Below are 17,231 nucleotides of genomic sequence, written 5' to 3'. Positions count from 1 at the left end.
CCCCCAATGAGGGTCCCTTCCTCTGCTGCCCTCTGTGTTCCTCTCACTCTCCCCCCACAATGATAGCAGTCATGTCCTCCTAGCCCACCACCTATACAACAACCTGCACACAGCCCCCCTCTCATACACCGCACGGCTCCTCTCTTACTACAACTCCCGGCATGCCTCGCCTCACCCCCCGGAACAGGGGCTCACGCACAGACGGAGAGTGAGGGGGGGTGAACTTCCGGTGCCGCTGCTTCCGGCCCGGAAGAGCTGTGTCAGGGTGCAGGCATAGGGCAAGATGGCGGCTGCAGCTGTGGTCGAGTTCCAGAGAGCACAAGAAATGCTGGGGACCGACAGATCGGCGAGTATAGACATCCTGCAGTCTATCGGTGAGAGCGGAGCACACACGGGGCGGGGGGAACCGGCCACTAATTGATCTAGGAGGGGGGAGCCGGGTTGTACCACTGTACCTAAAAGGGGAGGGGGGACCGAGTGGCATTGTGTGTGCTGTGAGGGGAGGACGGACAGGGCCTGTGTGTGAACACTGCACTCCTACCCATAATACACGAGGCTGGCTGTGTGTATGAATGACTCCCTCATTGATAGACGTGTGTGTGGAATATATATATATATATATATCATACATGGCCAGACTGAGGAGAGACTCTCATCGACTATACACACTGCACGGGACACACAACTACTGTAATCTTCTCCCTGGGGGTACACAGTGATGTCTGTGCTGGCCCAGCTCCACATAACATTTGTACTAGCTGGAGGAGGAGCTAAGGGGATTATTACAGAGTAGGGGTGGAGCTAAGATGGATATTGTAGAGTAGTGCTAAGCGGGGGCGGAGCTAAGTGGAATACTTCAGAGCAGGGGGTAAGCACAAAAGAGGCAAAACAGTAGATTAGGAGGTAAGTGTGGGGGGGGATTAAGGAGAATACAGAACAGGATTAATTGTGTGTGTGTGTGGGGGGGGGGGCATGTCAGGGGAATATTGTAAAGCAGGGGTGGAGCTCAAGCGAATACTATAGAGCAGGGAGAAGTGGGGAGGAGCTCAGTGGAATAATATAAAGCGGGGGTGGAGCTCAGGGCAATACCGTAGAGCAGGGGGGAAGTTGGGAGGAGCTCAGGGAAATACTGTAGAGCAGGGTTAAGTGGGGAGGAGCTCAGGGGAATACTGTAAAGCGGGGGTGGAGCTTAGGGGAATATTGTAGAGCAGGGATAAATGGGGAGGACTCAGGGGAATGCTGTAGAGCTGGGTGGCGCTCAGGGGAATACTCTATAGGGGGGGCTTAGGGAAATACTGTAGAACAGGGGAAAGTGGGGAGCAGCTCAGGGGAATATTGTAAAGCAGGGGTGGAGCTCAGGGGAATACTGTAAAGTGGGGGTGGGACTTAGGGGAATGCTGTATAGCAGAGTAAGTGGGGGAGGAGCTTAGGGGAATACTGTAACGTGGAGGTGGAGCTAAGGGAAATGATGTAGAGGAGGGATACGTGGGAGGAGCTCAGGGGAATACTGTAAAGTAGGGGTGGAGCTTAAGCAGCTACTGTAGAGCAAGGATAAGTGGGGGTGGAGCTCAGGGGAATACTGTAAAGCAGGGGTGGAGCTCAGAGGGATACTGTAGAGCAGGGGTAAGCTGGCAAGGGGCAAAGAGGAATACTGTAGCGTGAGGTAAGTGGTGGAGCTAAAGGGAGCACTGTAGGGCAGGAGTACGCAGAGGGGCAAAGAGGAATACTATAGAGCTGAGGTAGGCAACCTTCAATATTCCAGTTGTGGGATCGCAAGCCTGACAGCCAGAGGCATGATGGGATTTGTAGTATTATCACAGCTGAGATGCAGAGGGTTGCCGACCCCCTTCTATAGTGTATTACTTGAGTAACAGCTCTGGGCTGCTGACATTCCATCCAAGGTGGTGGTGCCCAGTAGCAGTTTTTAGACGATGGGAAGATTGTTGAAATGAATGGCTGATTCTCTAATGGCTTTATATTGGATTATGTAGTGTATCTATATCCAAAACAGTTTACTTTTTTTTTCTAAAATTAAACTTCTCTTTTCTTTTATATCAAGTAAAAAAAAAAAAATACTCCCCTAGGTGGTTGCAGAATTTGACCTGTACCCCAGCCAGCTCTGCACTGAGAACCGAGGGATCGAACATTGCTGGTCGCTCAGTTACCCCCTCCGCTCTGAGCAGAGAGCTGTGACTGTCGGTGCCCAGCTCTCTGCTCTCCCCTCCAGGGCTCACGGGAGCGCTGGGCTGTGGAGGTGGTTGGGGCGGTTGGTTTAGGCTCTCAATGGCATGCTGTGCCAGTCCAGGCTTCTGGGCAGATCCCGACTGTAATATCTGATTTGATTCAGAGCCTGGACTGGCTGAGCAACGTCACCAGACATCAGGTTTTAGCCCGCTGTTTGCTGAAAACAGGTCACTGGACTGCAGAACAAACTGCACTGCAATCCATAGAAGACATATGGCCAAAAAAAGCTTTTTCCATACTTCTCGAAGTGGGCAAGCATTAGAACCCCTGTCAGGTTTTACTGCTATCTATCCCTTCCTGGTGACACTTTTTTTCTAAGCAGGGAGTAAGGGAAAAACTGCACCAATGAATACAAATACCATTAAAAAGCTGACCGGGGGTTCTAACCTTCTCCTTTACTGTGCTGCTGCTGTAGCGTTTCCTTTACTTCCTGATTGGTAAAACAAAAACAATGTCACCAGAAGAGGATGTGAGGGGAAATCCCTCCACTGCAGTAAATCCTGATGGGTTCTTATCCTTCCCAACTCCATCCAAAACTAGAAAACAATGTTGACTAGAGATGCACTTTAATGGGAACCTGAACTGATAGAATACGGAGGCTGATTTCTTCTGAGATCAATACTTGCCTGGCAGGAGGGGACAGCAATGGCAGTCTCCGTATTTCTCTTAGGGCTCTTTCACGCGGGGCAGATCAGCGATGATCTGCCCTGTAGACATCCGCTTGCCCTGTGGACAGGTCTGTCTCTACACACTGTGCAGGGACGGACCTGTCAGAGTGCCGCTCTCCCCTATGGGAGATCGGATGATGAAGGACCGCAGAGTCCGCCGTCACCCGATCAGATCTTCAGACGGATGGAAAAGTAGGTTTTTCCTCCCTCACACTTTTTCGTAGCGGGTTGGATGTCAGCGGACGTGTCACCGCTGACATCCGACGCTCCATAGAGCTCTATGGAGCGTCCGTTCAGGTCCGCCTAAAAAAACTGACAGGTGAACCTGAACGGATTGTCCATGTGAAAGAGCCCTTAATGTAGGTTTTCCTTCAATCAGATGTGCTGTTCATTTCACCAGCATTTCAGAGAGTGGTGTGTGTGTACAGTAAGGATGAGCTCCGGCGTCTTCGCACACCCCACACGCAGAGCCCACCAAAAAGAAGTCGGCGCTGCGCTAATCACAGGCAGTGAGACATTTCCCGATCTCAGCAGCCGCACATCGGGCCAATTCCTAGCGAGCTCTGCACGTGGGCTGTGCGAACGGCGCTCATCCTTGGTGTGCACCAGGGTCCTTCTGGTTCTTAACATTGGTGTATAACTAAAGGCAAAACTTTTAATTTTTAAATTTTAAAGTTTTTATTGCAGTCTGTGCCCATTAGGGAGATTCACCCTCTCTATTTCTCCTGTTTTCTGTCATTACTGGGAGTGAAAATAATCCCAAATTTTGGTTTGTCATCAGAACAGGAAAAGATGGAAAATCCTCCACTTGGGACACTAGTTCTCATGTCAACCAGGGTTTTCCTTACTTTGAAGGGATTTCCTCTCGCTTCCTGTTTTGGCAATAGCACAGGAAGTAAAGGGAAATCTTCCCAATGGGACACAGATGGCAAAAAAACTGACAGGGATTATAACCCTCCATTACTCTATCCAAAATAGGGGGGGGGGGGGGGTTGTCCTTTTAGTTCTACTTCTACCTATATCTAATATGCACCTGAAAATCAGATAAAGGACAGGAAGTATAGAAATCTCCCATATTTGGCACAAATGGCAAAAAACTGTTCCCTACTACATCCAAAATGAACAAGGACCATTTGCATTAAAGATCACCTTGTAAAACAACCCACTCAGTTTGAAATAGTAATGAAAGGCAAAATATTTATGTATAGATTAAAAAAAAAAAAAAATGCCTTTTTTCTTATTTTTTCTTTTTTTTTTGTGATCACATTCCCTCTGTTCTCAGCTGCATAGGAGCTGGGGGAGGGAAAGCAGCAGCACACTGAGCTAGCCAGTATATGGCTGTGCAGGAGGGTTGTGTCAGGACAAGTCTGATCATTGGCGGAGAGCAGGCTGAGTTCCCAGCATAACTATAGAACTGACCACAGTGTGCTCTCCTCCTTAGTGTGGTCAGTTTTTAATAGAAATACAGGGAGACTAGCAGGAACACCAGGGATTTCACAGAAAGGAAGCAATACAAAGAGAACAGGATACTTGCTCATACAAGTACATGGTACAGCAGCCACATATCAGGAATATGAAGTGTTGGGTTAACAAACGGTTTAATGTTGAAAATCGCTGGCATTTCACAGGCGGCTGGGAAGCGTTACCACCACCACCCCGTGCCTAAAAGAATTCCCAGCAACCACATGCATTGACTGTGCTTTCCAGGAGGTTGCGTCATGGCCTCATTCACTTAAATAGGCCGCCGTCAGGGGTCTGTATTGGCCACCAAAGGCCATTGCCAGTCACTTCTGGCAAGTATATAACCCCGTCCGGCTGCCTTTGCAAGTGAACACTTTGCCTGGATGTTTTGGATTTAGATACACTTTAATGTCATGTATGCTGCGTTGCTTTAGCTGTACACAACGATGGACCCACAGAAAGCATGCGGCCAGTGTAGTCAGTATTTTTCAGTTATTAATAAGGATGAGCTCTGGCGTGTTCGCACACGCCACATGCAGAGCCCGCCAGGAAGTCGGCGCAGTGCTGCGCTAATCGCAGGTAGCGAGACATTTCCAGATCTTTGCAGCTGCATATCAGGGCAACGTCTCACTGCCTGTGATTAGCGCAGCGTTGCGCCGACTTCCTGGCGGGCTCTGCACGTGGACCATGCGAACAGGCCTGAGCTCATCCTTAGTTATTAACTTGAAAAATATTGAAGACAGTTGGTCAGACCAACAGCAAGGCATCAGTCAAAGTCTGCACAGCTTTCCTTTTACTATATATTTTAAATGACTTTTTAGTATTATGTGATAGCTGTTTGGGGGCTGCATCTGAGTGCTTTGTTTTCTTTGCAGTCAAGCGAGATATCCAGGAAAGTGATGAGGAAGCGGTACGCGTCAAGGAGCAGAGCATTTTGGAGCTGGGTGGGCTTCTAGCCAAGACCGGACAGGCTGCAGGTGAGTGCAGATCACATCAACTTGCTAATGACGAACCTTTTATTTTTTGCATTTACAGTAGACAACTAAACTGTAGCCGTTATTTTGCTTCCTTTGCTAAGTGTTGTGTTCTGTCTATATAATGTATTGATGTTAACCCAACCACCCCAAAACTGGAATCGGGGTTAGAAATACTGTCATTGTTTAAATTCTTTCTAGGGGAGGGATTCATCTTCTCTTTCTGTTCTGCAGAACGCCTGTCACATGAAGGTGGGTCACTGGTACTCTAGATGAGCAGAGGCCAGGAGAAATAGAGGGATAAAAAGCCATGAGAGTAGGATTCATGTTATCTGCTAATAAGAGTTCAGAAAACTATGGCATAAAGTGTGGTAATCGTATTCTTACATTTGTAAGGTTGCTGGATACCCCTAGCATTCTATTTTAGGACATGTGGAGAATGACAGTCTCCATGCAGAATGTGGACACGGTTTTCCAAAAATTCTTGAATTGCGCTAGGTCTCATTTAATGGTTCCATTTTGGGGCCTCGTCCCTTTTACATGAATCGTATTTACAGTCAGGCTTTAAACCTGAGTTTTCTAAACCATCATTACTCTAATTGGCAAATTTTGTTTTGGAGCTACCTGTATTCCTGCTGGGGGATTTCCCCTGTTTTCCTGTTGGACGCCTGTCAAAGGGATAGGAATTAAGGTGAAATATTCTAGTGGAGACGCAGACAGCTATAGCAATAGGAAGAAGTTCTTGAACCCATTTAATGGAGCAAAACGAAGTTGACAGGGGTTCTGTGCCTCCCATGTTGTATGTCACATTGTATACAACTCAGAAAAAAACTTTTGGCTTTAGTTGGACTTTAAACTTTTTTTTTTTTTGGGTCCAAATCCTTGTGATTAGTGGGCTCTGTGTAAAGAAAAAAGGGGGGGAAAAATAAATTAAAGCAAACCCTTTAAGCATGCCTAGTGTTTTTTCTTCAGTCAGGTTCTTCCTCCAGCAACACACATTGGTTTGTCTTTCCCCTGTATTCTTCCTTCAGGATATACACATTGGTTATTGTTTCATCTGCGTTCTTCCTTCAGCACATAAACATTGTTTAGTCTTTCCCCTGTATTCTGTCTGCAGCACAGAGTCTCCAGCTAACTTTTCTGAGACTCCTCAGCCACTCAGTCTCCCCACACAAATTGCATATTGAATAGAAATCACACATTGTGCCCAGAGACAGTCTGGAGGTTCAGCATTGCTGTCCTGCACATACTGCCTTCTGTCATACCCACCACATTCTTCTCTTGCCCACGCTGCCCCTTCTCTTGCTTACGCTGAAAGGAAAGACCCTCCATTCACCCCCCCCCCCCGCCCTTGGGCACGCTGACCGCCCACCCCCCTGCGCGCTCTTGGGCAGTTAACTTTCACTGGGCATACAGAATGTAAATGAATACACTGCAGAAAGCAACCCAAGCTTTTGGGCAAACCAATAAATCAGTGGGTTTATCTCTGCTTCAACAATATATAATAATAACTTTTTAAGCAAATGTTTTCTTTTATAGTCTGTACATTACTATCCACTGCCTCTTTCCGTACTGCTCATTTCATCTGACTGGGCTGGCTTGTTTTATAAACAAAGGCACGTGATCAGTATGATTGGCTTTCGCAGGTATCACATGATCAGGAACCATAGAGATTGGTTCTTGACTGCGGTATCTGACACTTTTTTTAGTTGATTGAGAAAATGTTTGAACTTTTGACACTACAGAAAATGTAACGCTTCCTCCACTATCCAACACAAAAATAAAATTGAGCTGGAATTGGGCTTCCACATGCTCAATAGACAAGGTTAGTAAAATGAAGACTTCTCTGTGGTTGGTAAAACATTGGTTTATATACAATATCTAACTAAAATGTTTACCTAGTAAGATGAAATGCTTTCTCCAGCCTAATGCCGCATACACACGATTGGACATTTAAACGACAAATCCGTGGATTTATGGTCCAAACTTGTCTGGTCACACACATGTTGAAATTCCGAACGTCAAGAACGCGATGACGTACAACGAGCTGAGAAAAATTACGTTCAATAGCCAGTGCGGTTCTTCTGCTTGATTCCGAGCATGCGTAGAATTGTGTACACACGATTGGAATTTCCAACAAGTTTTGTTGTCAGAAAATTTGAGAACCAGCTCTCAAACATTTGTTGTCGGAAATTCCAACAGCAAATGTCCGATGGAGCATACACACGGTCAGATTTTCTGACAACAAGCTCACATTGAACATTTGTTGTCGGAAATTCCCACCGTGTGTACCCATCATAAGAGACTCTTCAAGGAAATTTGTGAGGTCAGCAATACGGCAGCATGCATGCTTCCTCATGCTTTGTCCCTAGTCAAATACTTCTAGCACAGAAAAATACTTGTTAATCTGCCTTTGACTCGGTGAGCTTCTAACTTACTGCTCGGACTGACAACAAAGTTTCTTTTCTGCATTGAAATCCAAAGCAGTGTTGTCAGCCCTGCCTCCTGGACTACAGAACTACACCAGTCTTAGAACTCTGTCCCAGTCCACATGTGTACATTGATTTGCTTCCCAGCAAAATCATCCTGCTGTCTGAACTTCTAAAAGCTTGCCCACATACTAGGTGCAGGAAAAGGGCTCATACGACATATCGTTTTGGGGGGGGGGGGGGGCATAGAATTGGCCACCTAGGGGCTCCCCAAAAGCTTGGTGATTATGGCATAGTTAGTAACACAAGATGTGCCTCAGTACAGGAACAAACAAGTAATGCTGGGATCTAGAACAGGGATCTCCAAGCTATGGCCCTCCAGCTGTTGCGAAACTACACATCCCATGAGGTATTGTAAAACTGTGACATTCACAGATATGACTAGACATGATGGGAATTGTAGTTCCTGAACAACTGGAGGGCCATAGTTAAGAGACCCCCGATCTAGAGTGTGAGAGGGAGGTTTGGTGTTAAATGAGGCTAATGCCTGGACATACACTTTGAGGTGGTTGTAAATTATGTATTTAAAAAAAATAAACATGGTATACTTACCCCCATTGCAAAGAGCATCCCGAACCTCCTCTTCTGGGGTCCCCTGCCAGCACTCTTGGCTACGCCTCTTCTCTGTGCATCCTCATATAGACACAGCCCGGCTCAGCCCCATCCCCCACTCCCACCTCCCAGGATTTGATGGGTAGGGGCTAATTGTTCCTGCCGCTGCCTCCTGTGTCCCATGAGGGAAGAGAGAGGAGAGCGCTGCAGCAGGTCCTGGTAAGTATAAGAGGGCGATACAACTTAATACAAGGAAAGCATTAGGATAAAAAATGTCCTGCCTTTACAACCATTTTAAGAGATGCTTGGACTTGTAATGCTGATCCCACCTTCAGTGCCTATAGAATCGATAACCTGAAACAAACAAGCATGCATGCACCAAAGTGTGAACCTCTGTCCTGAATGTAAGTTTAAGTGTGAATGGGCTCTTAATGGGAGTGACTCCTATAGCATGGACGGTGTGAATAGTCTTTTAAAACATTGCAGAATATCGATCCCCACATGCTCCGTAAGAGAAGCCGGTATGTTGTGGGGTCAGTTTGAAGTTGTGTGTAAGCTGCAGTCTGGCTGTCTCCTAGTTTGTAGTATGAACACTGTGTACATATCGGGTTCAGGTCTGCGGCCTTTTATGACACAGCATTTTGTTCTGTATTTTTAGTCTATTAATCATCGTCTTAAACGAGATGAAATGACTTTTTATTTCCGTTGTGATGGAGCCACATCCCTCTGTGTGAAAACCAATCCAGAGCGCCTGGATGAAAGAAAACATTTCTTCTACTTGTTATATAGAATTCATTTGGGGGTATTAGTAAGGTAGCTCCCTAAATAGTCTGGTATTTGTGAGCGATGTCCTAACCCTAGACAGATTTGTGTGTCACTTCCGCCCAATGTTCTTAAAGGGTGAAATTAGTTTTCTTTGCAAAAAGTGTTACATTAAATTTTTTAACTTTTATTTTTTATTTTTTTTTGTATTTTACTGTAAATGTTAGATCTGAGGTCTTTTTGACCCCAGATCTCACATTTAAGAGGTCCTGCCATGCTTTTTTTTTTTCTATTACAAGGGATGATTATATTCCTTGTAATAGGAATAAAAGTGACCCAAAAAGTAAAATACGATTTTTTTCTTTTTTTTTAAACTGTCTGTTCCACCAAGCTCACGCGCAGAAGCAAAGGCTTACGCAAGTCGCGCCCGCAATAGAAAATGGTGTTCAAACCATGCGAGAGATCTCAGCGCAATCACTAGAACGAGAGCAATAATTCTAGCCCTAGATCTCCTCTAACCTGTAGAAATTTTTAACGGTCACCTATGGAGATTTTTAAAGGTCAAAGTTTGTCGCCATTCCACGAGCGGGCGCAATTTTGAAGCCTGACATGTTGGGTATCATTATCTTTCACAATATAAAAAAATTGGGCTAACTTTACTGTCTTATTTTTCTAGTAAAAAAAAAAAAAGTGTATTTTTTCCTAAAAAAATTGCGCTTGTAAGACCGCTGTGCAAATACGGTGTGACATAAAGTATTGCAACGACCTCCATTTTATTCTCTAGGGCAGTGATGGCGAACTTTGGCACTTCAGATGTTTTGGAATTACATTTCCCATGATGCTCAGGCACTCTACAGTGTAGTTGAGCATTGTGGGAAATGTATTTCCAAAACATCTGGGGTGCCAAGGTTCACCATCACTGCTATAGGGTGTCTGAATTTTTTTTTATAATGTTTGGAGGTTCTAAGTAATTTTCTAGCAAAAAAAACAAACCTTTTATTCTTACCTCTGTGCAGTTTATTTTATTTTTTTGCACAGAGCAGCCCGAATCCTCCTCTTCTCATGTCCCTCTTTGCTGCTCCTTGCCCCTCCCTCCTATCGAGTGCACTCAGTCAGCAGCTTCCTATGGGGGCACTGGAGCCGTGTCACAGCTCTGTGTGTCAGACCCGACCCCCCACCCCCTCTCTCACCTGATTGGCTGACGGACTTTTGACAGCCGCAGGGGCCAATGGTGCAGTTGCTGTGTCTCAGCCTATCAGGAGGAGTGTCACGGACAGCTTAGACATTCTTGGACATCGCAGGAGAGAGAAGGGGCTCTGGTAAGTAATTGGGGGGGTGGGTTGCTGAAGATGCTGCTACACACAAGGTTTTTTATCCTAATGCATAGAATGCATTACAACTCCCTTAAAGAGGAAGTAAACCCTGATGGGTTTACTTCCTCTTTGTCTCCCTGCAAAGGTAAAGCATAATGTGCTCCTGTGCATCGCATAGTAGCCCATTATATGTCACTTACCTGACACAGGAGCCAGCGATGTGACCGCTGTCCCCTGTAGTCCGGAGCATCCATCTTCTTCTGGGTATCGCTATTCCGGCCACTCACAGTGCCAGAGCAGCTATGACGTCATTCCCGCGCATGCGCACGGGAGTCACCACTATCCGCCACTAACGGCATATCGCTAGCATGCTGCTAACGGAAATAGTGCACCTGCGCTGTAGACAGCTGTGACTGTCTTTTAGTAAATATCTCCTGTAGGTTTAGGAGATATTTCTTGGACCTACAGGTAAGCCTTAATCTAGGCTTACCTGTAAGTCAAAGTGGTTTGTAAGGGTTTACAACCACTTTAAGATCGTAAGGAGGGTTGAATCGCAATAACAATTTTTTAACAATTAATCGTGCAGCTCTACAGGACAGACAGCTCCAGATAGCATTAAAAACCCAACAGGGGTTCTAGAACGTCAACAATCTGAAACTAGGAAACTAAAGTTTTGACTTGACATGCAAAATTAAGTTTGTATGATTAAAATAAAAAACATTTTATGTATGTGTGTATATATCAACAAAATAATCTCTAAAAAAAAGGAGATGGAGTTAATTTGGGATAACTGGCATTAACTAAGAAGGCGTTTTCATTTTTTTAATTTTTATTTATATATAAACGTTTAAGATTCCAATGCATGTCAAGAGTATCTTTTAGGATCTGCTATGAATGAACAAGAGAAGGTACAAAGAGGCAAAGATATTGCTTCATTGTATCTCTTCTTGACACTGCATGTTGTGAGTTTACACAGGGCCAGAAAGATTTGCTCTTCCGTAACCTCTTAAAGACCGGGCCTCTTTTCCAGACTCTGTGTTTAAAAACAAGTTTTTTTGCTAGAAAATTACTTAGAACCACCAAACATTATACTTTTTTTTTTTCCCCCCCTAACACCCTAGAGAATAAAATGGCGGTCATTGCAATACTTTTTGTCACACCGTATTTGCGCAGCGGTCTTACAAGTGTTCTTTTTTTGGAGAAAATTCAATTTTTTTAATAAAATAGGTCAACAGTAAAGTTAGCCCAATTTATTTTATTTTTTTATATATTGTGAAAGATAATGTTACGCCGAGTAAATTGATACCCAACATGTCACTCTTCAAAATTGCGTCCGCTCGTAGAATGACGTCAAACTTTTACCCTTAAAAATCTCCATAGGCGAGGTTTAAAAAATTCTACAGGTTGCAAGTTTTGAGTTACAGAGGAGGTCTAGGGCTAGAATTATTGCTCTCTCTAATGATTCACTTGTGTGGTTTGAACAGTTTTCTCGTTCAAAAGTTTTTATTTTATGTTAAAATAAATTACATGTACAGAATATAAAACAAATTATTTGATACCAGAAATAAAAAGACATATTGAAGTACGGATGATATAAAACAAAGAAGAGTTTCAAGATATTCTCATGGGAATGACAATGAATGGCCTTATATATTTTACAATTTGAAAACATTATAGCTGAGTTTTAAAGAGGAAGTAAACCCTGATGGGTTTACTTCCTCTTTTTTTCCCTGCAAAGGTAAAGCATAATGGACTACTATGCATCGCATAGTAGCTCATTATGTGTCAATTACCTGACACAGGAGCCAGCGAAGTCGCCGCTGATCCCTGTAGTCCGCCGCGTCCATCTTGCTGGTGGCGTCTCGCAGCTCCGACCAATGACAGCGGCGCAACCGCGATGACGTCACTCCCGCGCATGCGCACGGGAGTCGCGCCTCGCAGCTCCGTTGCTGTCATACGGCGAAGCCGCGATGACGTCACTCCCGCGCATGCGCACGGGAGTCGACAAATTTGGCAAATCCATTCTTGGATTTGCCGCATTTATTGCGCCTGCGCGCCGCTGTTTACGGCGCATGCGCCGTAGACAGCGGTGCCCATTTTCGGGCAAATATCTCCTAAACCATATAGGTTTAGGAGATATTGCTTGGACCTACAGGTAAGCCTTAATCTAGGCTTACCTATAGGTCCAAGTTGTTTGGAAGGGTTTACTTCCTCTTTAAACATTTTAATCCCAAGAAAATATAAATATGTCTAAAAGAAAATATATGATTTTAAAGTTTTGACCATAACTTCTAAAGTATGTTTATAGTAAGTATTATATAGTAAGGCTCCGTTCACACAGGGGGCGACGCGAGGCGACACGACTTGCCGTGCCGCGACCTGACAAGTCGCCCCCGTTCTGTACTACGGAACCGTTCTAAGAGGAGCGACTCGAGTCGCTCCGACTTAGAAAAAAGGTTCCTGTACTACTTTTGGGCGACCTCGGGCGACTTGCATTGACTTCTATACAGAAGTCATTTGCAAGTGGCCGCTGAGGTCGCGGCAGGTCGCGGCGAGGCAAGTCGTGTCGCCTCGCATCACCCCCTGTGTGAACCGAGCCTAAGGGAGGAACATAAAAGGTATATAGGAGGGGAAGGGGAGGGAATAATTCTCTGGAGGAGGTTTTATATAACAGCTAATGTTGTAATTCTATAAAAAAATCTTAATCACCATAACAATAAAACTCGGTTATCAATATTATCTGACGTATAATATTTAATCCAGGGTTTCCATATGGTATCAAACTTTGTCATCTGGTTTTTATCTATAGCGTCCATTTTAGCATGGATGAAAGATTGATTCATTCTACGTTTGGTTTATGCAATATTCACCACATCTGTTTTCCACGCATTGGCTATAGTCTGCTTTGATGAACACAGTTTTCATATGCGGGTCCTACTCATGTATACATTTGCTTCTGCGCGTCAGCTCATCGGGATGAGGTGCTTTAAAAAAAAAAAATGTATTATTTATTTTACTTGATTTTATTTATTTTTTCACTGTTTTAAAAATAAAAATAAAAAATTGGGTCACTTTTATAGAAAAAAGCATGACAAGTCTTGTTAGATCTGGGGTCAAAAAGTCCTCAGATCTCATATTTGGACTTAAATGCAATTAAAAAAAAAAAAATTGTCATTTGAAAAAATGACAACAGAAAAATGGCCCTTTATGACGTATGAGTGGAAGTGACATTTTGACGTCGCTTCCGCCCTGCTATAGTATGGAGACGGGTGGGGGCCATCTTCCCCTCACTCGTCTCTATACCCAGCCATGGACAGGTCCTGATCGTCTCCGCCGCTGCCGACGGCTCCGGTAAGCGGCAGGAGGGGGATGGCCCCTCTCCCGATGGCGATTTCACGCTGAATCCGCCGCAGAGACCACCGGCTCAAAAGATGGATACCTCGGTTGTGGCAGCAGCAGTTGCTGCCGTTACTCAGACATCCAGCTTTAAACTTATATGTACAGGAGGCGGTCGAAAAGTGGGAAAATAAAGGTTGTCCCGTCTGTCAAAATGACAGCCAGAAATTTCCAGTAAATGTTACTGTAGAGCTGCTGGAGAGATGAAGGGGCATAGTGCTTCCTAAGTAGCATGCTTAATGTCCATAACTCATTTTTTTTCTCTAGTTTGCCTTTACAAACTTTTACGTACTTGAGAGAGGGACAGGTCCCAGAACGTTGCTGGACCATTCGCCACATGCAATGCAGCACAGCTTGTGCAAGCACAGTGAAGCAGTCGGTTGTGAAGCCACAAGGAATCGCAGCGTGCTACCCATAATCAATATGCAAGTGCCAGGGACCGAAGCTCCTCTTTAACCACCTTCTGCCCAGCATATAACAGAATGACGTGTGCAAAGTGGTATATGACATCCAGCAGGATAAGCCTCAATCGGTGGTGTGTCAGTCTGACACGCCGCAACTCGAATCATGGTAAAGAGCCTATGACGTAGGCTCTTTACCATGTGATCAGCTGTGACCAATCACAGTTGATCATAGCGTGTAACCAGGAAGTGCCGGTAAACTGCTTTCTGCGGTTCGCGCTGACAGGAGAGCCAATCGGCGTCTCTCCTGTCAGAGGGGGGTCTGCGCTGATCAGAGCATTGATTATCAGCTCAGCCCCCATCAGAGGTGCCCACCACATCTGCCAATCAGTGCCCATCAGTAATGACTGTCAGTGCCCATCAGTTCTACCTTATCCGTGCCCGTCAGTGAAGGAGAAAACAAAATTTTATAGCAAAGAGGAACTTTTTTGTAAAAAAAACTGTTGGTTTTTTCTTTGTTTAGCAAAAAATAAAAACCCCAGTGGTGATCAAATACCACCAAAATAAAGCTCTATTTGTGGGAAGAAAATTATAAAAACGTAGTTTGAGTACAGTGCTGCATGACCGCACAATTGTCATTCAAAGTGTGACAGCGCCGAAAGCTAAAATTTCTCCTGGGTAGGAAGGGGGGAAAGTGCCCGGTATTGAAGCGATTAGAGATGAGGTATAGGTATGGATATTTTTGCATAGTTACATGTTCTGTACCTGGCCAATCCCACTGAAGCTGGAAATCAATTACTATAGAGCAGGACAGCCACCTAACATGGAACCTGGAAGCCATCAGCGATCACTGTAGTAGCTACACTTTCCAGCTTCCACAGGGATCAGCCAGGTACTGGGCACATACATAATAAAGCCGCCTATACACTGTTTGAATCTCGGCTGGTTTAGCAGGAACCGGCCGAGATTCGAACCATTAATGGGTAGGCTGAATGTACCAAGTTGATCGATCTGCTTGGGCACAACCAGCCTGCCAGATTTGCTTCCCATTATCGTAAGCAGCTGCTATAGCCACTAGTGATTTAATCAGTCTTCTCCCAATGGGAACAGCTTCCCCCGTACGCAATTGTGTATTCTTCACCACTTTTAGAATTTATTAGAGACGCTTTCGCAAAATCTGCACCAGTCTGTATGAATTCCAGGTAGTGTGTGTGTGTGTTTTGTTTTTTTTGTTTTTTTCACAACCAGATCAGATATGGTTGCAGATCTCTCCTTCCAGGAACCAGAAGACTCCGCCAGAAATCAAATCTATCTCCACTAAAAATCTAATTTGGTTTTTGATTTCACATCGCTTTCAGACCCTGTGACACGGACAATAATACAACTTGGCAGAATTTTTTACTTTTCCGCTCTCTATCTAGAGCAGTGGTTCTCGACCCTTCTAGTGCCGTGACCCCCTGATAAAATTTCTCAAGTTGCGTGAGTTGTCAGCACCCAAGGCAAGACAAGTAATTTGCACCCCTAACCCACAGACATTTAACTCTCTGAATCCCTTCCACTCGTACGGTATTGAAACCCCTTATGATACATTTTGGGGGATCAGTGGCAGTGCTGGGGGGAGTTCTGATCAGCCAACTTAGGATCTCTCGATCAAGGTCATCTGCTGATCTGAGTCCTGCAGTGGGGACTTTTAATGGCAACTATAATCACAGGTAGCGTTAATCACTGTGTCTCCGACTTTGTGGTGTCTTGTAGCTTTGACACCTATGCCGAAATCAGGAGATGTGGTCTCCTCCAGCCCCTCCCACACCACTTTCCTCACCAGTCAGCTGACCTTTAGTCTCTACCCCCCAGCCATGCCGTGAACTGAAAGGGTGGCTGCAAAGGAGCCGGGCGGCCACAGGGACAGCCCAGCCGGGCGGCCACAGGCTCCAGGGACAGCCCAGCCGGGCGGCCACGGGCTCCAGGGACAGCCCAGCCGGGCGGCCACAGGCTCCAGGGACAGCCCAGCCGGGCGGCCACGGGCTCCAGGGACAGCCCAGGATTTGGTGACCCGCAGCAAATCATTATTCAACCCCCAGGTTGAGAACCACTGATCTAGAACAGGAAGGAATTGGCTTTAACAAATTTTTGGGTTGTTTGCCTTCTTGTTTTGTTATGTCCTTACCATTATGCAGTTTTTCTGTCATGTAGTCAACAGCAGTCAGCTGACTTCACTTTCCTGTCTTTACAGAACTCGGTGGTCTCCTGAAGTATGTGCGTCCTTTCCTCAACTCCATCAGTAAGGCCAAAGCAGCCAGACTGGTGCGGTCCCTGCTGGACCTCTTCTTGGATATGGAGGCTGCGACTGGACAAGAGGTGAGAGAGAGATCTCCATATCGCTGTCTTAAAGTAATGCACTGGGATGGGAATCTGCAATATATGTCTACAATGCAGACATGTAAAAAGCTGCTCATTGGTTAACATGAGTTTGTGGTTCTGTTCTTGTAGAACAGGGATCCTCAAACTACGGCCCTCCAGCTGTTGCGAAACTACACATCCCATGAGGCCTTGTAAAACTCTGACATTCACAGACATGACTGGGCATGATGGACATCATTCCTGAACAACTGGAGGGCCGTAGTTTGAAGACCCATGTTGTAGAATAACAAGTTCTGGGATATAATAAAATGTGAAGTGAGCTTAGAGAAGTATCAGTCTTCTTTGCATTTAGATGCATTATGCCTTGGGTAAAAGATGTATTTATTTTCAGATATTCTTTTTTTGCCATTGAGAGAGGGTGGTTTGGGCACTTTGTTTCACTTTACTAGGTACCTGACTTTCTCTGACCTGTTTGATGGTTAAACTCCACCAATAACAATCCTCTCTTCCATTGAGCATCTATACTGGCCACTGAGACAGTCTTACTGGACATTAGAATGTGGAAGTGGGTAGTGCTTAACTGCAAAGTCAAGTCCCAGTAACAAAGTGA

The 17,231-nt window shown here is 45.1% G+C and overlaps 1 protein-coding gene across 1 annotated transcript in view; it reads left to right on the top strand.

Annotated features, from left to right (window-relative positions):
• Positions 1–212: 212 nt before the first annotated feature.
• PSMD11 (proteasome 26S subunit, non-ATPase 11) overlaps positions 213–17,231 on the top strand; it is a 50,631-nt gene continuing 33,612 nt past the window's right edge. Inside the window, exons 1-3 of the mRNA XM_077460117.1 lie at positions 213–374; positions 5,249–5,350; positions 16,494–16,618. Of these exons, the coding sequence (XP_077316243.1) occupies positions 284–374; positions 5,249–5,350; positions 16,494–16,618 (318 nt within the window). The 5' untranslated portion in view covers positions 213–283. The remainder of the gene's footprint in view (positions 375–5,248; positions 5,351–16,493; positions 16,619–17,231) is intronic.

Source organism: Lithobates pipiens, unplaced genomic scaffold, assembly GCF_037356315.1.
Source record: "Lithobates pipiens isolate NorthernLeopardFrog02 unplaced genomic scaffold, aLitPip1_a1.2 Scaffold_28, whole genome shotgun sequence".
Taxonomy (NCBI): domain Eukaryota; kingdom Metazoa; phylum Chordata; class Amphibia; order Anura; family Ranidae; genus Lithobates; species Lithobates pipiens.
This window is presented reverse-complemented; position numbering and strand designations above follow the sequence as displayed.